Consider the following 22,482-nt stretch of genomic DNA (forward strand, 5'->3'; position numbering starts at 1 on the left):
TACTAACATTTTCAGATCTTTATGACATTTATCATCCATTATGTTCAAGGACTATGATCAAAAAATCTTAAATCTATGATCATAAAAACCAAAAGATAGGCCTAATTTTGTTCTTGTCATTTTCTCATCACCACTGTGATGGTGTAATAGAAAATAAATGGCTTGTATTATCATGCAAATAGGGTAATTTGTATGCATGCTTCATTATTCATTTAACATTTACATTTTAGCCTTTCAGCTGATGCTCTTATCAAGAGCAATTTGCCATGAGTAATTTTTACAATGAGCAATTTAAGTTATTGCTTTAAGTTATTGTTAGTGTCCCACTCTGAGTCGCATAACTGAGACTTATTCCATTAAACATGAAGCCAACTGCCACCCACAGATTATATTCTGACACTTACACACACATACAGATGCACATACACACACACACCACTTCATCACACAATGGCCTCCCTTGTTGGAGAGTGTGTATATGTCTACATGGACTTCTGAGAGAAAGCTCACAACAGTGTCTATCACAGGCTCATTAAAACTCTCTGACACAAAGGAGGCATTCTGCTCTGCGGCTGCCTATTAGCACAGCCAGGATCATCCGCACCAAGCAAGTCCAGCTCGTCCACCTCCAGTGCCCAGACTGCATGGGTCAGCCAGGACACCTTCATGTACTGAGGTAACATGCTGCAGCACATTGGTTTAGACACAGCCTACTCAGAACATAGCAGGTAGTCCCAAAACATTTGACCTTGAGTCAACCTGACTGTAGCTCTGGCAGAACGAGACTGCTGTCAATATGTAACAGAGCAAGCATACTTGCCTAATTACTTATCATCCAATAATGTGGTTCACATTCACATTAAGAGAGCCTTGGAGTTTAATGAACACTGCTTTGATTCATCAGTGTGGCAGTGGGAAGAGGGATCTGGTGTATTTAGAAACCTCTAACCCACAGGCAAAATCACACAATTGACTAAAATATACTGCAGGTATTATGCAATCATGCTACACCTCTCCCAAGTGAGGTATAGCAGTTAATGCTCATTCACATCTAGAATGATAACTATAAAAGGTAACTGTAACTATAAAAAGATTTAAAGTAAATAGAATGTCTGTGTTCCCACTGCAACGATAACTATAAAAACATCCAAAACGATAACAATAATTACATTTCTGGTTTGATCTCAGAGCGATTTTCGAGATGACAAAAAATAAAGCAGGGGTTGGGAGAATTCAGCAGTTCACTGCAGCGATGCTTCTTTTGCTAAGAAACTTATCACAGATATCGTTGTAGTATGAATGCTTGAGCGACAACGTATCGTTATAGTTTGTAGTTATCTTTACAATTATCCCTCGTGAATGAGATGTGAATGGGCCTTTACAGCGACTTGCATCGCAATCGATACTTCATCTCCGATGAGACAGATATGCCATCCTGTCTGGTCTAGGTCTTGTCTAATTGGTGACTAATGTGGCTGCGTTTTTGTCTCTTCCATATGTAGTTCAAGTCTCGCCATGCCTTGTATGGAGTGGGGGAGGGGCAATGCTAGACAGGGTAGCAGGCAGACAGGCAGGCAGGCAGGCCGGCCGGCCAATCTTCCAGATGTACAGGGCTGTCCATGCCCCAAAGGGTGCAGCCTGCTCCTCTATACCATAGACTTCCTACTGGCACTATAGGACAGCAGGAGGAGGAGGAGGGGGTGCTCACAGAGACCAAATCCTCTTTAGCCCTCCCATTGTTTGTGTCCAGTGACCAATAACTGTGCTGCACACTATAACTAATCCTGCCCTACCCTTCCCCCCACAAGACCCCCCATAGGTCTATTCCCTAGGTCACAACGCACACACACACACACACACACACACATACACACACACACACACACACACACACACACATCAGTGCTCACAGGCTCCTCTGGGTCTTTTAATGCCCTGTCATCTCAATTCTGATTGTCAGGAAACAGACGTGCTCCTAATGGACCAGCTGAGCTTGTGTCTGCTGCCTCCTCCATTTTGTGTTGCCTATCTAACATCTCTGCTAGCGGCCAGCTGAGCAGGGCTAACCTGCATCATGACCGATTGAGATAGCGGCAGCCAAATGACAAAATCTCTCAATACATCACAATCATAATATGAGGCCTACTTCTGCTTTGGGGTAGATATAATGAGGTGAAATGCTGCTGTATAGTTAAAAAAAAACTGCCCTCGTTACTGTATAATTAGTGCCTCTAATGAGATAAATTATATATGAAGTAGGCTACCCTCTAGCAAGAGTGTGCTCATAAAGAGCTGATGGATCAGGTGCGAACACCAGGGTTGAGGTTGAATAAGAATTTGATTTTGAGTTTCAGTGAATTTTAATTTAATTGAATTTTCCCACAGGAAGTATATTTTACATTTAAAGAGATTTGATTTGGCTGAATGGGTTTTACTTCAAGGAAACATCATTTGACTCTGAAATTCACAAAAAAATTACGAGTTCACATTTTACTTCACTTCATTTTCAGGATTATTATTTCAGGAGGGCTTCAAGTTGAGGGTGACATATTCAATTTCACTTTTATACCCTTGAATTCAATTCACACTATGGTCTGATCTCCAACTCATTCTTCAACTAAATTTGACTTCGTTCACAAAATCTGAACTGATCCCAACTTTATCACAGCAAAATGGCTCACTGTTAGTAATGGGAAAAGTTAAGTGTATGTTTCCTTTGACATTAAAACTCAAAAACTGATTTCCCATGAATCCACGTCTCTGATTGGTTTAAAAGGCATATTGAGGGCTTCCTCTAGATACCAAAGCCGTCCTATGACTTGTCAGTGATGCTGCACTGCGTGTGTGTGCATGCATGCGTGTGTGTGTGATGAGATGAGAGGGTTGAATGGAGAAGAGCTTGCAGAGGAGGAGGAGGAGGTATATAAATAGCTTCATGTGTTCAGGATGCAGAGACTCATTAGTTAGCCTTACAGACAAGCTTGTATCTATTTCTGTTCACGGCGTACTGCACACAAACACGCAGATGCACATGTGCATACATCCGCAAACACACACACACACAAACATAAACATAAGCTAACCTATAGCCTAGTTTTTAAGACAGGACAGGATCATTTGATTTGATTTGAGTGAATTCAATTAGCACTGTCCCTCCCTAGCAACTGACTCACATGAGATATAAAAGAACATTGGCCTATAGGAAAACTAAGACGTAAAGAAAACATGTTTCCTGGGTACTGAGAGTAGGCTTAAGGAATTAGAAGGAGTTTAGAGTTAATCAGGCCCCAAGTGACCAAGTGAGATTATCTCCATCTATCTACCTATCTCACTGTCTCTCTCTACTCTTGTTCTCTGTCTGTATCTCTGTGTGTCTGTCTCTCTCTCTCTCTGAGTGTGTGTGTGTGTGTGTAAGAGAGTGTGAGTGAGTGAGTGAGTGAGTGAGTGAGTGAGTGAGTGAGTGAGTGAATGAGAGAGGGAGAGAGAGAGAAGAGCTGGCAGAAGCACAGTGGTGATGAGCTGTGCTGCTGATTCATGGTTTTATGTGGAGCTCCGCCTACCTGGCTCAAACTCAACAGAAATGAACTGAAGGCCAAGATATCAGTCCTCTGGCCACATGGCGGCTCCTGTTAACCTCACCAAGCAAACATAGACACACACGCCAACATCCACGCCAATACATGCCTGCCTAAACTCTTCATATATTCAGTTAATGCACATGACCTTGCCCAATAGCGTCATGAATACACACATGTGCAGGTCCTAAGTCATTCTGGTGTTCACATTTACTCATTTCAAGGGATACTGCTATGTGAATAATGTGCTTTCAATATTAACAAAGAGTGAATGAGGGAGTGATAGAGAGAAAGAAAGAGCACCACTACTCTGACCTCTTCAGTCAACAAATGCAAAACATGAAAGAAGTTTTGAATGAAATACTGTAATCACATATTTTACCATAGCTCTTGGTGAACTGGGTGACACTAAACCAAAAGGCATTAGGCTACACACAGGTTTATTTTAGTCTTCCTCTGTGTAAGCCTATCCCAAACCCAGTTCCAAACTAATCAATACACACAGATGGTCTGTGCTCCTGGTGCTGCAACATGAACCATCCTGGGAAGGGAATGGAGTAGCTTGATTGATTTACTGTGGTTGCCCTGAAAGCAATTCCAAATCCATTTCCCACATCATCTTAGCCAAGGCCCATTGATTGTATAGTACATCTGTACATTAGTGTACATTATGAAAGAGGTGCTCTTTCTTGTGGAGCAGTTCATGTTGGACAAGAAACAAGATCAATTTTTGTGTCTAGATGTTATGATTCATCAGTCAAAAGGAATGTGACCCTGTAAATGATTTACCCGTTTGTAAAAATAGTTCTTCACTTTGACTGATCTCAGAATTATCTGCATGAAGATGAAGGAGAGAGGAAGGCTGCACGTTCTGCATGATCTCCGAGCCGCAAGCTCCCTCATTCATAAAGAAAACAGCAAAGGACTCTGTATGTGGAATCAGTTTCCTGTTTGGTATTGCTCACACAGCAGAGTAGTAGTCTAACTACACGAATGCATCATAACTCCCAAAAGAGGATTAACACCAGCAAGCTCTTCTGGGAGCGCGGTGACCTCACTCTCCCACAGCAGAGCCACAAACATCCTTCAGCGGCTCTGTGTTCGTACCACTGCTGATTCAGCAGAACAGGAGATAGGAAACACCCTGGTCGTAGCTCTGTCATTTATCTTTTTTACCTCTATATTTACTTTTTTTTTGGCCAACACTAGCTGTTGCCACTTGCCAGTCCTAATGCCTTAAGACTACCTCTGTGTCTCCCTCATCCCTCCCACGTCATATTGGCAGCCCTTCATAAAAGATTATCTGACTATATATATCCAGCAGTATCATCAATGGAGACAAGGCTTATTGGATGAGTCTCCCTTAAGTGCGTTATAGGAAGTAGCCTACATGCATGCAGGCACACACAAGCAGACACACATATATGCCACCCTCCAGCAAAGATGGATATTTTTAACCCATGCACTCCTCTTGGGATGAGAACAAGTCATGTCAAGCAGAAAATGAAAACCAAAAGCAACGCCAACTCTGAAAAAAAATAGCTGTGCTTTATAACACAGTTCACAAAGCGTTCAAGACCAGTAACTCTCTGACATTAAGACACAGTGCTCATCTCAACATCTGAAGGAACTAGGGAAAATCAGATTCTTAATTATGTCACATGGATCATCAAGTGACATTCAAGTGTGAAGTAGGCCTAATTAGTCCCGTAGGAAACTAAATCAGTATTCTGATTAAATGCAATAGGATCAGTCAGCCTCAGGGATGTAGTGGAGGGTAAACCCACCTCAGCTCAGTTTACACACATCTTGATTTGCACAATCTTACCCATCTTTCAGCTTGACATGAATCTGTATGGCATAAACTCATACTACACATCATACTGAGTGTTATCAAACTGATGCAAGTTATATGAAGCTTGGGGTAATTTAAAGGAAAAAAGCATACATTTGTGCTTTTCCGAAAACATAATACAGCCAACCTTTACCCACCTTTTTATTTACCACATCAAAACTCATACTACACATCATACTGAGTGTTATCAAACTGATGCAAGTTATATGACGCTTGGAGTAATTTAAAGGAAAAAAAGCATACATTTGTGCTTTTCCGAAAACATAATACAGCCAACCTTTACCCACCTTTTTATTTACCACATCACTATTTAACCAACAGACACATTTTATCGGGATGAAATAAGCTACTCTTTTAAATAAATGTTATTTGGTATCATTGGGCTATAGATCATGATTATTTCAGCCTTAATACAAAACCACACGAGCAACTTCAGAAAGCGCGAGTTTTCCCTAAAATGCCCCTACCGTGCGCCGTTTCAGCAGCGAGGTAACTTGCATGCCCATTCATTTTTACAAAAACAAACCGCACATCACACATTTGGAAAACACGTTACTGCTGCCGATACTACACACCACTTTTGCTTCATTGAGATGTTGTGAGACGGCTACTTTGATTGGGCATTCTAATTTGTATTTTGCCCAAACTATTCATCAATCAAATGTCGCACTGGAATAAAGCCAAATATAATTACCATTTTCCAAGTTTTCTAAAAACCGCAAAACAGTAATAGGCTGTATCGGGCCAACGTGCCAGGGTATTTAAATAATCTGTGTATGAAAATGGCGCCGAATGTACAACAAAACAAATAAACACAAACTCACCCCCTCCCTCTGATAAATAGGAATCTTAAATTTGTCTTACCTACTCTAGAATTACCATCAATGGGAAAGCAAATAGGCTATCGCAAAATCCAACAAAATCCTATATTCCGCACGTTCAATGGAGAAACAATGTTGCAGAGCGACACATGCTTTGTTGTGCTGTAGGTGTCCGATGCTCGTAAAGGGGTGGAGTCTCAAACTGAGGCTCGGACTCCGCTGACCGGCTGAACGCGGACCAGCACGCCTCACACACCCGTGGAGAGCGCAAGGAGCCGGACACGGTGCGCTGTGGTCAACTTTTATCCTAATATACTGATTAGGGTTGCTCCAGGTCACTAAAATATATGTTATTTTGAAATGCAAATTATGGGCTATTTATAAAAGTGCTGCAGTGATATAAGCCTCAAAACAGCAAGCGGAGAACTATTCTAGGCTGCTGAAATTTACGCCAAAAGTAAGCACACATAGTGATAAATGAGATTTTTTCCTAATAACAGCAAATATTTACTTGGTCCAACCCACACTTCTTAATTAGGGCTATCAACAAACTAATTATCATGTGCGTCCAATAGCCTACATTAAGCCGCACTATAAAACCCCCAGCATGCATGGAGCAAGGCTGGCCAAGGCGTGCAATCATTAACACAGTACAATGTCCAGAAACAGGAGGGAGGCAGAAAAAGCAACAGGAGTACTACTCAGTTCTTAACAGCCAGCAGCCCAGTGCATTCATAAGCACAGTATGATGGTGTCAGGCCCATAACCCTGTGCCATTTGGTGAGATGGTAAAACAGGCACAGTTTCAAATTGTCAAGCCTCACCAGAAAAGCAGTAGGCTACCACTTGAAAGCATAATGCCCAACACACCCACCCGAGACAATCTTGCCTAAATATAAAATTCAAAAATAAACAAACGCACACCACACGCGTGCGCACACATGCACGCACGCACACACAAGCTGTCTTTATGGACCCCGACATGGTCCCCACCCATCTGCCTGACCCCATTAGTGCCATACGGCTCATAGGGAGGCGGGGGGGAGGAGGAGGAGGAGGAGGAGGAGGAGGAGGAGGGTGGGGGTGGGGGGGGGGGGGGGGGGGGCAAAGGGGTTCATTATTCTCCCAAGAACACAGAATTGGCCACCATCACCTTTGTCTCTCTGAGCCAAGTTCATGTGGCATGCACAGCTATGTCATATGTCATTTCTGGGGAATTTATGTTCTATTTATCGAAGACGTTCTTACCAATATAAAGCCGTTTCCACAAATCCAACGAATTACACTGACTCATGAAGCTCAGACTAAGTGTGAAGAGACGAGGGAGACGTCAAAAGACAAGGAAGAGAAAATGGGGAAAATATCTTTCTAGCATGGTAGCGTTCAATCGTTTCCCCTTTAGACTTTGATCGCAGGGCGCTGTGACGATCAGGTGTGTCAATCAGTGTTCAACACTAGTTAGTTAACCATTCACTACAGGGTGATACAATGATCCAACTAAATCCAGTCGGGTACAAACAGAATGGGAGAAGTAGTGGATATTGCAGTTATTTGGTCTGAGATGTTTTTCCTCTTCTTTGGTTTGGGATGGAATGAGAGAGCGAGAGAGAGAGAGAGAGAGAGAGAGAGAGAGAGAGAGAGAGAGAGAGAGAGAGAGAGAGAGAGAGAGAGAGAAACAAAGACTATATGGCACTATACGTCGCCTCCAGTTGCCTAGGAACCCCTGCCCTGCCCTGCGCCTGCCAAGGAGCAGGTGTTGAGCTGGACCCAGGAGAGGGAGGAAGGAGAAGAGAGGGAGGAGAGACAGAATGGAGAGGGAGGAGAGGAGGAGCAGCACTCACAGACCCACAGTCCCCAGAGACAATGACAGACTGGAACCACAGACTCTGAGACGACACACACACACACACACACACACACACACACACACACACACACACACACTTAGAAAGTCAACACGCCCAAAGTCAACACCGACATGCTTTGTGTCTCCTCTTTGCTTCCTCTTCGCTCTTTCTGATTCGTACAGAAACACGGACAAAAACACAGATACTACAGGGCAGCGCATCACTCCAACTGAGTGCATGGGGTATGTTTGTTTTGAACATCTTTATCCCTCTCCGGCTCCATCACTGAGTGATTACATAATGACCCCATACCCCTCCCACCCAATTCATCTCCCTTTGACTTTGCTCTCTTCAATGCTGCATCTGGGCACACATCACACACTGCGCTGCCTTCCATCCCAAATCTTATGTAAAGCTACATGTGCTGCTTTGAAAATGCTTTAAATATGAATAATAGAATTGAGAGTCCGCATGATGAAGGCATGGTTTGAGGGGCTTTACTTGTGCTCAGGATCTAAGCTCTCAAGAGCACTAACGGGATAGATGGTAACAGCACATCAATATTCATAGGGCACCATTATGCTATGAAGAATTTATGAAGCAGGAATGTTCCATGTTTCTGCCCTTTTCTCCCAGTTGATATGTAGCTCTATCGCCCATCCCTTCTTAGGCCAAGACAGGATCCCTCTCACCTTCATGTTTCTTTGAAGGTAAATAAACATTTCAGCCAATGGAAAAAAATGATTTACAAAAGATTTTAGCTGCGGCTAGTAAAAGTGCCATAAATGTTTACTTCCACAGATAATGCAAAGTGACGAGTCAGGCTGAGATTGAACATTGCTAAATGAATATGTAAGTGGTTTTACGCATTCTGTACACTAAAATGCTCTTAAAAAGAAGCTGTATCAAGGCCTGGGGCTCATAGCATGTCAAACAGATTGCTGTGGACCTTTCTATGCCGCCTAAGTACATGGTACATTGATAATCTGATGCTACTGTAAATGCCAATGTTGTCTTAGTTTATACTGCCACCTGGTGGAAAGACAGTAATTGTTTAAGAGTAAACTTTCCACATATTGTTATTGTTTTGACAGTCAATGTGAATGGACTGGAGTCTAAATTGTCCAAAATGTAATTTCCCTAACATACTCTACAACATTTTAAACATTACTCTATCATAACACTTCACATCTTCTCTATACTCCTTTGCCACATCCAGTAAAGCCTTTATAAAAATTATATAATACTTTCAGTCTTATCATCAAAGCATTCTATGGTGATAAATCCATTCATTTGAAAGAAATATCCTCACATGCCTGTGTTGTTCAACATAAATATTTGTTATGAGAGAGAGAGAGGGAATCCCCGCTAATTCTCCTCTACTACAACGCAGAGCCGCAATGCATGCTGGGACAGCAAGTGTTTGGGAGAGATAAAGATGTCTTTGCGTCCAGAGGCCTCAGACCCACACAGTCCCACTACCCCTCCCAAAACTACTCCGCTGCGGGCAGCATCAGCTTCAAAAATACCCAGTGATGTTCAGACCTCTTAACTTTGTGGCATTTCCCATCTGTTTGAACTTAAGAAAGGGTGTAGTTCTTTATTTTACGATTTTGTCCTGAAATATGGAGAATCGGTCCAGACTGAGAAGCATCTTTCTTCCACTTGATGAAAGTAAATATCCTAATAGAAGAAGCTTTCCAAACTGGCACACCTATAATGAACGCATGCATGCAGAAGATAGAGAAGGAGCCTGCAAAGACTGCAGTCAGAGCCAAGGGGAAGTGTCAGCACCGGAGTCATCAAGACTGAATATTTTATAGTCTCTATGAAGGCTGATGTCTGATGAGCTATATCTTGAAAGAACTGTTTCATAAATATAAATGAAATGCTTATCTGCAGCTGAGGGCATGACTGTTCGATTTACATTAATTCTCTATGTGTTATCAGTTGTAACGTCTAATTACCACTAATGCACTAGGGGTAATCAGTCATATGTAAATACATCTGATGAAATAAGATGATTCTAGTCTGGAAGTATCACATGGAAAGCTTCCCAGCAATGCAACACCCTCAGAAAAAAAAAAAACCCTCAAATGTAATGATCCCATCTGATCATCACCATAATAATAGCTCAAATGCCTTATGAACAACAGACAGTGTCAATTCTCATGCAACTAAAATGGTATTTGATACTCACCACATATTCACATAGAAGGCCATTGTACAATGCATAGTCCGTCCCAGACAGGGTGACCAGGTCCCAGAGAGAGAGACAGAGAGAGAGTGAGTGTCAGTTCAATAGAATAATTATTTTCCCTCAGTAACAGGACACATGGTAGATGGGTACATGGTACAATCAAATCAAAAAGTGACAATTAGCGCACACTCACAGATGGACACACACACAGGCACAGAGGGAGAGAGAGGGAGACTGAGAGATAAAGACAGAGATATTTTTGCATAAATTACTTGATGATTATTGCATTGTAAAAATGGTAGTTTAAGTACATAATCAACTGCCAGTTTATCATGAAACTGATGGGCCTGAATCACGGTGTGAATAGCTTTTGTGAATGTGTCTAATGTTGACATCCTTATGAGTTTTGGTGACCAAAACAGAGAGAGACTATTGGGCTCCCAGGTCCAATAATTAGGCTATAGTCTCTCCTCATCAAGTCAAACTGCAGGTCAAAGTAATTGTGCATTCAATTATCAAACGTTTTTAATCAATATTTTCCACCTCTGTTTCTGAGCATAATAAGTAGGCTATATCAGCACATAACAGGCCTACCAGTTTTATACAGTTGCTACAGTTGCATGCTATAACTGTGATTATCTTCTGTTGTTTCAGAAAATTATGTAGCCTATATTTAGCCTGAAAATGAAGTATTTTGGGCTCGCGGGCTGAGAGTTTGTAGAGGCTCAACCTTTCAGTAAACAATTTTCGGACATTTGTGTGGATTTTTTTATCGTGTGGCCAATAGACCTGCTTCTTATTTCCTAAGTAAGACCATAAATATCCCTGACCTCGTCGTGTTTGACATAATCCTTCTAAATGGAGACTACAGTGTTGTTTTGAACTCTGAGCGAACTGCTGCCGTCAGGAAAGGGGAAACGAAACCTCGCTGGAGTTGAAATAAAAACAACGCTGTCTGAATAGGCGAGTCTTACCTGAGCAGGCAGATGTGTCCTGTGTGTTTATTGTCCCTAATCCGGTCCCATAATTCCGGTGTTTCCCTTCAGAAGTTCCAGACTGCCGAGCTCAGGTTTCCAGCGAGGTGGTGACGCAGCCGCAATGACGAAGCACTAAGTAGTGATGGGTGGAGATCAGAGTTGGGCTCAGACACGTAATAGATTACTCGTTACTCGGTATTTAAAAATTATGTTATTACCACTGGGCCCAGTAGTTCATTACACAACTCATTACATTACATTACATTACATTACATTACATTACATTTCCTTCCCAAAATTGTTGGCACACCTACAATGATGATGCATGATGCAGCAGATAGAAGGAGAGAAGGAGCCTGCATAATGCTGCAGTCTGCAGTCAGAGTTGAGCTCCCAAATTTAGCAGCTGCTTCTTCTTTTACCTTCAAAAATCAGGAAAAGCGTAAACAGATATAACCCTTGTGCCATGTGATAAAATCAAACTCGTGAGAATACTTCCGCCTGAAGATAATCTTTACTGCCATTTTCTCATATAAATTATCTTATTGTGATATGACAATAGCCTAATGAAGATAGCCTAATCGTGCAATGGGGTTGGGATATAGTTTTTCGCTAATTCACCTTGGATTAATTTGATATTTATAATAAAAGCAACGCCTTATTTTTTATTGTAATACATGTATTTAATACGATTGAACTAGTTGTTAATGGGAAAAGTAATTTGAGTAACGCCTTACCCCTCAACACAAGTGGGGAATCACTTAGGGAGGCGCTATGCACGACGGGTAGAACAGTCAGGATGGTTTTTAGGGTTTTGCCTTTAACAAAATGGTACTGCAGCCTAACATGAAAACAGGTGCAGCTTCCCTGCCCTATAGCAGCCAGCTATACTGGCTAATATTTACCTGAATACTATCAGGTGCCACCGGGCATCACATGCCTGCACTGTGTGATCAAAGAAGCCTTTGTTCAACTGTGGGCTTTCTGCCAGTTTTACTTCTTTACTGTGACCAGCCACAAGTAGCTTAATATGAAAAATACTAAACCTAACATTACATAGGCCCTATCCATATCTCACACAGCTTGAAAAGGAAAAACTTAAACTATGGCTCCACACTGGGGCGCTGTAGTGGGGGAGACCAGGACCCCCAGCTAGGTCCGGACTAAAATGCCTTTTGTGGTCCTCAAGTTGATCATGTCTCAACTTTACCTGCATTACACACTACGTCAGTGTCAGCCAGAGAATAAAATACGTATGTTTTCCCGGTGAGTAACTCCTCCAGACGGAATGGGCTCCTCATCCTCTTCTTAAACGCAAACAGAGCTATCACTAACTTTCTCTTGTCTATTTGTATTTTCAACGTTATCCCCTTTTTTAATTCAGGGTAGCTAATAAGAGAATGATGTAATGCTCCTTGCGCCCTTGAACTCTTGATCTCTCTGTTAAGAGCGATGCTCACAGCTGCGCTTTGCGTTTTTAAAACAGATTTTGAATGGGGGACTGTTGGTGAAAGTTTGGTTATGACAGCCGATTAGCGCTTTTACTGTAGTGCCCAAAACACATAATCTCAATTAGGGTTGCGATGAATGTGTGGAGGTGTGTTTGAGGTGTGGATGGGTAGACATAGATGTTTGTCATAGATGGAGCAATGGTGGTGTGGGAACGAGAGGAAAGTGGAGGGGGGCCCAGAGTCTCCTCCTGTGCATTGGGCTAGCTACGCCCCTGGCTCCATATATTTGATGACCTTGGATGTCTTCTGAAAAACAGCATGAAATCCCAAAGGATGAACTGGAGCTCAGTCCTCACAGCTTGCAGAGAGAATCTAACAGCTGCTGCAGCTGGAGCATCTGTCTCAGTATTACTTAAAACCCAGTGGCCAGTGTTGGCACTGTCCCAGTAGGCTGCCCAAACACACACACATCTCTCTGTCCTGACCCAAGAGGAGCACATACTGTTTTGTTTTCTATTCTCTACTCTCTGGGTGTGTGTATTATAAAAACACACATGAACAGACCGACATATAGATAGATAGATAGATAGATAGATAGATAGAAACACACACACACACACACACATACACACACACACACACACACACACTATAGAGTATAGACCAATATACATTCAGTTTTTACATATATTCACACACTGCAGACAACACCTCTCTATTATCATGCTGAGCAGCCAGGATCCACCCAGTGTGCAGATTAACTTTACACCAGCCTTCTGCTACCCCGTGCACAAAGATAAGAGCAACCGTCACTCAAGCATCCCCCACGAAAAACACACGCACGTGCACGCGCGCGCGAACACATTCACGTTCAAGAAAAAAAGTTGTCACCGGAGATCGGAGATGCGTTTTTCCTGCTTTAAATTGGGAAGAAAGTGTGAAGCAGCTGTGTTTGAATGATAATTCCATAATCGGACCAAAATGCATACATAATTTCAATACTGTAAAAAAAGGCATTTCATACATGAGAATATGTTTAGAGGTATGTTTGAATGTATTAGTAAATGTTGATGACATTCATGGAAATTTTGGCAGATATCTAGCCTACATTTTATTATAGGTATGCACTGTTGACAAGATTATCTGCAGGTAGCCTATAGGACTATATCCAAAATATGGCAAGAATCTCTAAAATGTGGCCAAAATATATTTCCAATGAATGTCATCTGCATGTAGCCTACAAACATACTTTTGGCCAATTTTTGTGTATTTTGAAACTCTAAACATATTCTGAAGTACATTCAATATGTGTTTCATGCCGCTTGTTATCAATAGGGGGTCCCAACACGAAAAACAACATCTTATGGTAAAGTTAATTCTAAGACTCGGACATTGTAATAACCATATGATCTTAATACCAAATATCTCTTTTGCAGCGAAATTCAAGCTGTCAGGGCGAGCTTGGTGAACAAAGCTGAATGTAGAGCAGACTATTGTGTCGGTGAGAGGAGTGTCGGCCAATCTTTTGACCAGGAAGAAAGAGAGAGAGCAGGTACGACAGCCCTCTGAGCCCTGCAGCTCACTGCTACTCGGCTGCCGCAATATTGAAGTTATGACTTTACTATGGCTGATAAGGGTCCACTTTTAACTTCATGTATTATTTTTTATCTATCGATCGGGGCAGCAATATTCCAAATTCTTGAAGAGCCAAATTGGAAATCGGCCAAATCCAAATATGTCTTGGAAAAGCAGAGACTTTTGAACAGATATGCCTGTTTAACAAAGGAGGATCTGGATTACATTTTGGAGGTAGGCTATAGCAACTTTTAACAATATGACAAGCAAGCAATCATGTAGCCTATTAACATTGTTTGCACCTTTTAGAGATGATTTGGCCATTTATCCAACAGAGGTAAATAACCTCAAGTAGGTTTAGAACTCAGAATGACTAAGAGAGAAACAGAATGACTAACCAACAAAACAGCTCATATCAATTCTGATTTAGTTGTATGAAAAAAGTAATGGAGTCAAAGAATTTCCAGCAGATTTAGAGGCAGATTATAGCTTGATAATCACAGCAAAACTGAGGCAACACATCAAGCTCCTGAAAGAGCAAAAGAGAAGTGTGCATTGTGCCTTTGCGTGTCAGGACACCTCAGAACCAGTTTTGCTGGTTAGGAGTGAGAAAACAACCATAAATCTATCTAAAGCAGATCATTGGATGTAGCAATCAAATCACTGTTGGCCGCTTTCAAAGTCAAAAATGTTATGATCATGTTCGTTTTAGCGCAGGAAAGTTAGTAACATTCATAATTGAAGCAACACATGTTACTATCATGGTGGTGTGCTGAACCTGAGGGAGTGTCTCTACTTACATGTCATGACTGCCCTAAACTCTACCACAAATATTTGAATATTTGCATAAGGTGTGTTTCAGCTGTAATGGCTGTTTGAGTCAGTAGTGAGTTTGATAGGCTGAACCACGCTGAAGGTCTGTAATAAGCCTATAATGATACAAAGATGCTTTAACAAGGGAAAGTAGTGGTAGCAATTACAATAATAGTAATAACTGACGGAAAAATAATGTTTTAAATATTCTGAAATAACCTTTCCTTTGGTCAGATGTGTCAGGATTGTTTATGACTTGTCATACTCCACATCTAGGTGGTGTCAGAGGCTGCTGGCCAAGGTGTAACTATCACTGGGGAGAAGCACATCAACACCTGGGACTGGTCCAACTCTGTCATCTTTGCTGCCACTATTGTCACTACTATAGGTTTGTATGAGGCCTATATGGCACTAACATCATCTATACTGACATAAAATAAGCTTTATCTAATTTGTTTTATTCATACAACTGTTTTATTTATATTGTATACTACTCAGACAAAATTACTTCCTGGATTTTTTAATTTGGCAAACCTAATTAGGTCACACAAGTATTAATTCGGCTGAAATCAGGTTTGCTGTTGGTGAGTCGCTGTAGAAGCAGGGTAAGAAACGTGGGTTCAGGCATTTCACATTCTAAATGCACTTTGCAAAAGGAAATTAAGACACAAACTTTCCTCTCTAGATTGTGTAGGGAAAACCCCTCACTCATTTTCCATTGCTAATCCCCTCCCCCCCTTCCTACCTCTCAGTTTTATGATTTAACTCTTTCTCTAACAATCTGTAGGTTATGGTAATGTTGCACCAAAGACTATTGGTGGCCGGCTGTTCTGCATCCTGTATGGTCTGTGTGGGATCCCACTGTGTTTGGTATGGATAAGTGAGCTGGGTTCCTTCTTCGGAGACCGGGCCAAACGTCTGTCCCAGGTCCTGATCCGGAAAGGCCTTTCAGTGGTAAGAATCTGACCCAAAGCTTGAGTTAGTCTTGTTTTGTTTGCACAAAAATGGAGAGGTCCAGTTGTGCCCTACAAAGCTGGAGGGCAGCAACTGCAGAAGACCAAGACAGAGAAAAAATACTACATTATCCTTATTTCATTATCTCCTATTCTTGGCACAGAAGTGGATAAGATATATTGTTTAGTAGAGACTAATATGGGTCTAATTTTTGTTACATTCTAACAAAACTAACTAAACTTGAGTTATGACATTTCACCTCTGAAAAATACAAAAAGTTACTGCTCTTTACCCTTGTAGGGCAAAATTGTTTATAACAATTATGATAGAATTTTAAGACATTATGTGTTTATTTTCTCCCTTTTGTCAGAGAAAGGTCCAGTTTACCTGTACAGCCATATTTCTTGGATGGGGGCTGTTGGTGCACCTGGTCATCCCTCCGTTTGTTTTCATGTCTCTGGAAGGGTGGAGCTACCTGGAGGGCCTCTACTTCTCCTTCATCACCCTCACCACTGTTGGCTTTGGAGACTATGTAGCAGGTGGGTTGGAATTTAAAATGGAGGGATTTAGCATAATAAGCTAATATAAATTATACATAGGACGAAGACTGCAACTAACAACTACAACTTTATCGATTAACCTATTGATTATTTTGTCGATTAATCATTTAGTCTATAAAATGTCAAAAATAATGACAAATGCCCATCACAAGCTACCAGAGCCCATAGTGATGTCTTAAAATTGCTTACTTAGTCTGACCAGCAGATGAAAAAACCCCAAAGTATTCATTTTATGACATGAAATGAAGAAAACAAATCTTAACATTTGTGAAACTGCAACCAACAAATGTTTGGTATTTTTACTTGATAAATGACTAAAACAATTAATCAATTATCAAAATTCTAACTGATTAAAATTTGGACTAATCGATTAATCGACAAATCATTTTAGCACTATAGGTCATAATGTCACCCAATAAGTAATGTTCAGAGGTCATTCATGCTTTGTTGCACTTTACAAAAAGGTCACACCAATGGATCTGCTCTCATTTCAGGTGTCAATCCCAACATAGACTACCCTAGGCTGTACAGAGTGTTTGTGGAGGTGTGGATCTACATGGGCTTGGCCTGGCTCTCTCTGTTCTTCAGCTGGAACGTCCACATGGTAGTGGAAGCCCACAAGGTGCTGAAGAAAAGGAGGCAGAGGCACAGGCTCCTCCTGGACGAAGCCCAGCCTGTAGAGGACCGGCACAGCCCGCACGCAAGGCCCACCGCCATCGACATCTTCAACTTCATGTCTGACAAGGAGGAGGACTACAGCACCGTCATCAAGGAGATCGGAGAGTCGGCGAGGAAGCTATCCGACAGCATTGGTCGCTCCAAGAGTTGCAGCGACATCTTGACGACTCACCTCCTGACTCTGGATCACTCTCCGCGGCAGAGACGCAGACTCAGCATCAGCGAAGTGTTCATCAACGCAAAGGCGGAGCTGGACCCAGCTGAAGAGGAGGAGGGCCTTTCTCTCATCCAGGACAGCAGTGGAGACTCTGAACCAGCAGAATGTCTGAGGATGGGTTTTGTAGAGGAGGAGGAGGAGGACAGCTGTGCATTTGACTCAGAAAAAGATTGCCTCATCAGCGGTGGACCTAACGAAGATATCCAAGATAAGGAAAGTGTCCAGCATCCTGATGGTGGGGAGACTAGGTTTACCATATCCAAGGTAGTGGAGGAGGATTTGATCAGGGATACAGACGAAAAAGGGTAAAAGATCTTTATGGAAAGTTCCTTTACTGAAATTGTGGAACCACGTCTACAAAGTCTAATGAGCCAGGCAGGTAGACAAACATGTCAGGTATGCTGTGTTGTGGGGAAGCATGTTTGTGTGACAATATCTGATCAAGACCGGCATATTTATGAACAATATTGTCAATAGCGAGCCTTACTTCATGAATACTGTTATGTATCAAGAGGTCACTATGTTGTGTTAAGGTTTTATGTACAGCAAGGCTGCACTGTCCGATAATTTCTTACTTTAAAAGTACTTAATTTCATACAATCTCTTCATGGTTAGCTATACTCTCGTCGAGCTAATGTGTATTCCAGGTGAAAATTTACTCTTCTTTTGCAAACGGTGAATCAAGATTTTATTTTCTTCATACTGTATCCACACAAGACATTTTGTTACAACATTTTTCTATTCATAGAATGCAGAGTACACAGACTATTTCAAATGACAGCGCAGGGCTTTATGGTAGACTGTGCCAATGAGCAACTTTCCCTCGTAGGGAGCTGCGACGGAGGATGCCATGATCACACTGCCGTCGTCAGCGTACACCTGGGTCACCACCGGCTGCTCGGAGTGAATGTTCTGGATCCGGATCACCTAGGGGAAAATGTGCGTGATAGTAAGAAAGAAAGAAACATAAATGGATGAATGAAATTATCAGGCCTGCAAACTGAAACAATAATGTAGATAACTGATTTATCAAAAAGAATACAAACTTCAGAGCCAGGTGGATCTTGAGGGTCATTCATGAGAATCTTCATGGCATTTGGATGACAGCCCAGCCATAAGTCACCCGTCTCATGGTCCACCTCGATGTTATCACACAGTGACCCAACACCTACAGACTGGTGGGAAACATTACACATATGAGGCCTGATAATGATCGTCTGTCCTCTATAAAATATGATCAAATAGATCAAAATGTCATTTGTAGATTTTATCAGTGAAAAAACTATTTCAATGATGTTTGTTTTCTTTCTTTGCTGATGTTATAAAATAAAATAAAATAAAAAAAATGTTATAAAAGTCACTGTGTTACCTTAACAAGCACTAAATGTTCCCCTTCTTGTCTCTCAAAAACATCTATCTCATGGCATAGGATATCTGAAACATATATATACCTGAACAGAAAAGCACGTTTGTTTTATTATTGTAGCATTATATAGGAAACATGTTGTGGAAATATATTCAGTTTGGATTTGTGCACTTCCCATCACCCCCCAGACAATAAGACAGAAAAATATGAAATAAAACAGAGTAACCTTTTGTCAGGTGACAGGTTAATGCCATTTGAAGAAAGAAAGCCATTGGCTGCCACCCTCACATCTTCTGGACTGTAGTAAACCACAGTACACCAAGGAAGACCCAGAAGGACGGTCACAAACTGCATCACATCATTTGGAAAGGAGCGGTCATTTGTGGCATAGAAGCTCTCCACTCCAACTGCAACAATGTCATTCACACTGAGAGAGGTGATGAGTGAGACACAAAGCCTGCCAAATAAAAAACACCAATGTGGTTTAACTCATACTGTAAAGGCCTTATTCTGCATACCTGTGAAGGAGGGGGTCGGCAATAGTTTTCTGGTGCACAAGGGTATTCTCCTCAACAAACTGAAAGATCTCTATTTGGGTATTTCCATGCTGAGGGTGATTGACAACGAACAGGTATATAGAGTTATCTGTAGAGGTAAGGAACAGTATGTTGTCATTAATCTGCCCTTTTATCTTCAGAAGATAAAAAACATGCACATTTCTCTCTCTGGACCTCATAGAATGGTTGAACATCATCAGCACCCAGACAAAGAAGAGTTAATCAATCAACTTATAAACTTCAATATGCAATGAAGAGCAGAGTTTCCCAATGGTCCACTTCCAAAATGACAAACTCTGGGACAGTAGAGTGAAATCTGTCTTAACTACCTGTTTTCAGACCAACATCCCTAAGACTAAATTCCCTGTGTAAAGCTCCATGCAACACTGAACAAACGTTCTCCAACAAACACACACCTTGTGCACACTGATCCAACATTTTAGTTCTTCACAAACATTTAAATATACATTAATAATTTACATGTGATCATAACAACCTGACAAATCAAGAAGTGATTCATGAGATGTCCTCATGAGAAGAGACAAATCCAAACAGTAATAATGTATAGATATTGATTTAACACATAGGCCTATGATATGTTAGCCACCATACAATAAAAACCTTGCAAATATTATTTTTCATCAAATGTTAAGACAGTAGTCTATTAACATTGTTAGATTGACTTTGTCATCAGAGAAAACCAATGCAAATGTCACATCCTTGGCAGCATATTTATATTATAAACTTAAAGTTCTGCTAAAACACTTCATAGCTTCTTGTCTGCTCAGGTTTTTTTTTTGTCACAATCATGTTTGTAGCCTGACTACGAAGTCTGATCTGCTTTCATGTTGTAGTCTATTCACAGTATTCCCTTAAAACACAACACAGAACATCTTGGTAGAGAAATAAAGGGAGTTTGGAATCAACAGCCATATCCAGTCAGTGTTTGTGGCAAATGGTAGGAAATATATGCTTTTAAAGGAGGAACAAGCATGATTTTTTCTCTCCTATAGCACAAAATGAAAAATAGAGGAGGCCTGTACTAATTCATGCAGATAAAAAGTCTGGTTTATTCAACATATATAATAATGAAATTAATAGTATAATAAACCAGACCTTGTATCTGCATGAATAAATGTGGACTTCCTCCATTTTTGATATGGGTCTACACTAGGTCAGCGCACCACCAATAATTCGGAAAAAAAGTAGGTGTGGGGGTTTACTACTACTACTACTACTACTACTACTACTATAATAATTGTACTTTTTCTACTACAGCACAAAATGACTATAATATACCTTCAGGGGTTTGATAAGGTTGTTGATCAGTACCACTGAGTCAATGATTACTTTGCCAGGTGCTGAGATTTCTGGTTTTCAAAACTGGGCCCGTACTCTGGCCCGTACTCTGCTCTAATTAGCTAGTTTACTCTCTATTAATTCTAATTTGACTTTATTGATTATGCCAATTGTAAACCCAGAGATAGAGGACAATGACAGAGATTGATAACAGATTACTCAATGCCCCTTTAAGAACTGTGTTTTCAATTCAATCCTATCATGTAGGAATCCGTATAGTCTTACTCTGGTGCAGAATGACGTAATTCAGAGAATTCTCTCTTTCTGGGAAGTATAGATAATTGCTTTCCTTGCCTTGTTTTTAAAGTTCTTGTGGTGTTGCACCTTTCAGATTTAACTTTATGTTTTGGATCATTTGTACTTCACCTGCATCATCATCAGTATATACACTAATGCCATGTGGGTTGAAAGAGCTGAGGTCCAGTTGTCCTTTGATTTGCAGCTCCACAGGTGTCAGTCTAGGGTCCAACAGGTCCAGAATGTAGATCTTCCCTGGGTCGTCACAGAACGAAGGATGTGCAGGATGCTTTAATCCCTGGGTGGAAAAGACGACATGTAAGAGGCTGAAGCAGCTAATTGCAGAATCACTTGGTCCAGAATTGAGTTAATCGTTTGGTACAGTCACAACAAATGAAAACATAAAAAAAGTAATAATTTAAGGTGATCTAGTAGGTGATCTAGTTCCCAAAATCACCCTGATCATCCAACTCGGCTTTATCCATATTTTTTTTACTGTAAAGCCATATATTCTGGTTTACAAGATGGATAAACATTTTGTAAACCAGAACATATGGCTTTACAGTGGTCATAAAAATATCAACATACTGAGCTTATGAAGGCCAGTCCATCTCTAAGTATTGTGAGATCCTCTGCACCACATTCTGCACAAAATGAGAAACATGAGGTTATGCATTTCACTCCATTGCCCCTTACATTGAAAGAAAAATCCTAAGATGCGGCTGCTGACACTTGACCTGGACTTCAAACTCGTCATTTACTACCAGACTTCACACATAGAGCATGTTTAGGTTGGGTTTGAAGCACAAATCATTTTGATATTGAAATGAAAATGTTGTTAAAAATTACATGAATTAGCTAACAATGCCTACCAATATTCTTTAAAGGCTGACAGTTGAGGTGTTTCAGAGACACTTCTCTGGAACCAAGGGTCATTTCCCTGAAAAAAAATAAAAATAAAACTTAACTTAAAATATTTCAAAAGACAAGGCAAAACCAGACCCTCTGTGTTTATATTTCCATTACTGTCATCAGCAGAGAAAGATCATTGTTTAGAAATTGTTCACTGCTCACATGGCCACTCTTGATCAGAGAAACACTGTAAGAAACACCACTGAAGATCAAATGAGAAGCACTAATGCTATCGCCTATGCCTATACTCTCTGATTTAAGAATAGAGCATACCTCAGTTTAAGGAATCTTTGTCCAATTAAAGCTGCAAAAGCAGCAATGAAAACAGCAACAAGTCCCTTCTTCATGGCGGACCTCTTGTGAGTCAAAGGTTATACAGGAAGAAAAATACTTTCAGAGTGCAGTTACATAGCTGAACCAAAGATGGAGCCAAGTGTGCATCTGAGAAGCAGCATTACTCTCCTTTGTTGCTTTTAATGAGTCAAATATGAATTAACCCTCTGATACATAACCTATACAAACCCCATA

The 22,482-nt window shown here is 41.0% G+C and overlaps 3 protein-coding genes across 11 annotated transcripts in view; 1 reads left to right on the top strand and 2 right to left on the bottom strand.

Moving 5' to 3' along the window:
• Positions 1-10,436, bottom strand: part of LOC139914125 (uncharacterized) — a 34,583-nt gene extending 24,147 nt beyond the window's left edge. For all 9 annotated transcript variants that reach the window (XM_078287133.1, XM_078287134.1, XM_078287132.1 and 6 more), the window contains exon 1: positions 10,299-10,436. The gene's annotated coding sequence lies outside the window, so the exon portion shown is untranslated. The remainder of the gene's footprint in view (positions 1-10,298) is intronic.
• A 3,836-nt stretch (positions 10,437-14,272) lies between these two features.
• LOC139914110 (potassium channel subfamily K member 5-like) lies at positions 14,273-18,117 on the top strand. The gene is made up of 5 exons (XM_071902313.2): positions 14,273-14,535; positions 15,391-15,502; positions 15,902-16,068; positions 16,439-16,607; positions 17,123-18,117. Exons 1-5 carry the CDS (start codon positions 14,350-14,352, stop codon positions 17,830-17,832), a joined length of 1,344 nt encoding a protein of 447 aa, XP_071758414.2. The 5' UTR covers positions 14,273-14,349; the 3' UTR covers positions 17,833-18,117.
• Positions 18,118-18,288: 171 nt separating this feature from the next.
• LOC139914111 (serum paraoxonase/arylesterase 2-like) lies at positions 18,289-22,308 on the bottom strand. The gene is made up of 9 exons (XM_071902314.2): positions 22,228-22,308; positions 21,915-21,982; positions 21,631-21,686; positions 21,172-21,340; positions 19,408-19,534; positions 19,116-19,316; positions 18,893-18,974; positions 18,570-18,698; positions 18,289-18,450 (listed from the first exon to the last, which is right to left on the bottom strand). The coding sequence occupies exons 1-9, from the start codon at positions 22,299-22,301 to the stop codon at positions 18,289-18,291; spliced, it is 1,068 nt and encodes a 355-aa protein (XP_071758415.1). The 5' UTR covers positions 22,302-22,308.
• Positions 22,309-22,482: the final 174 nt, after the last annotated feature.

Source organism: Centroberyx gerrardi, chromosome 12, assembly GCF_048128805.1.
Source record: "Centroberyx gerrardi isolate f3 chromosome 12, fCenGer3.hap1.cur.20231027, whole genome shotgun sequence".
Lineage (NCBI taxonomy): Eukaryota > Metazoa > Chordata > Actinopteri > Beryciformes > Berycidae > Centroberyx > Centroberyx gerrardi.

Excerpts from the sequence above, each read along its gene's own strand:
- LOC139914110 (XM_071902313.2), top strand. The coding sequence starts at position 14,350 with ATGGCTGATAAGGGTCCACTTTTAACTTCATGTATTATTTTTTATCTA. Across the intron at positions 16,069-16,438 it reads TCCGGAAAGGCCTTTCAGTG|AGAAAGGTCCAGTTTACCTG; the intron begins GTAAGAATCTGA and ends CCCTTTTGTCAG. Across the intron at positions 16,608-17,122 it reads CTTTGGAGACTATGTAGCAG|GTGTCAATCCCAACATAGAC; the intron begins GTGGGTTGGAAT and ends CTCTCATTTCAG.
- LOC139914111 (XM_071902314.2), bottom strand. The coding sequence starts at position 22,301 with ATGAAGAAGGGACTTGTTGCTGTTTTCATTGCTGCTTTTGCAGCTTTA. Across the intron at positions 21,983-22,227 it reads CAAAGATTCCTTAAACTGAG|GGAAATGACCCTTGGTTCCA; the intron begins GTATGCTCTATT and ends ATTTTTTTTCAG. Across the intron at positions 19,535-21,171 it reads ATATACTGATGATGATGCAG|ATAACTCTATATACCTGTTC; the intron begins GTGAAGTACAAA and ends TTACCTCTACAG.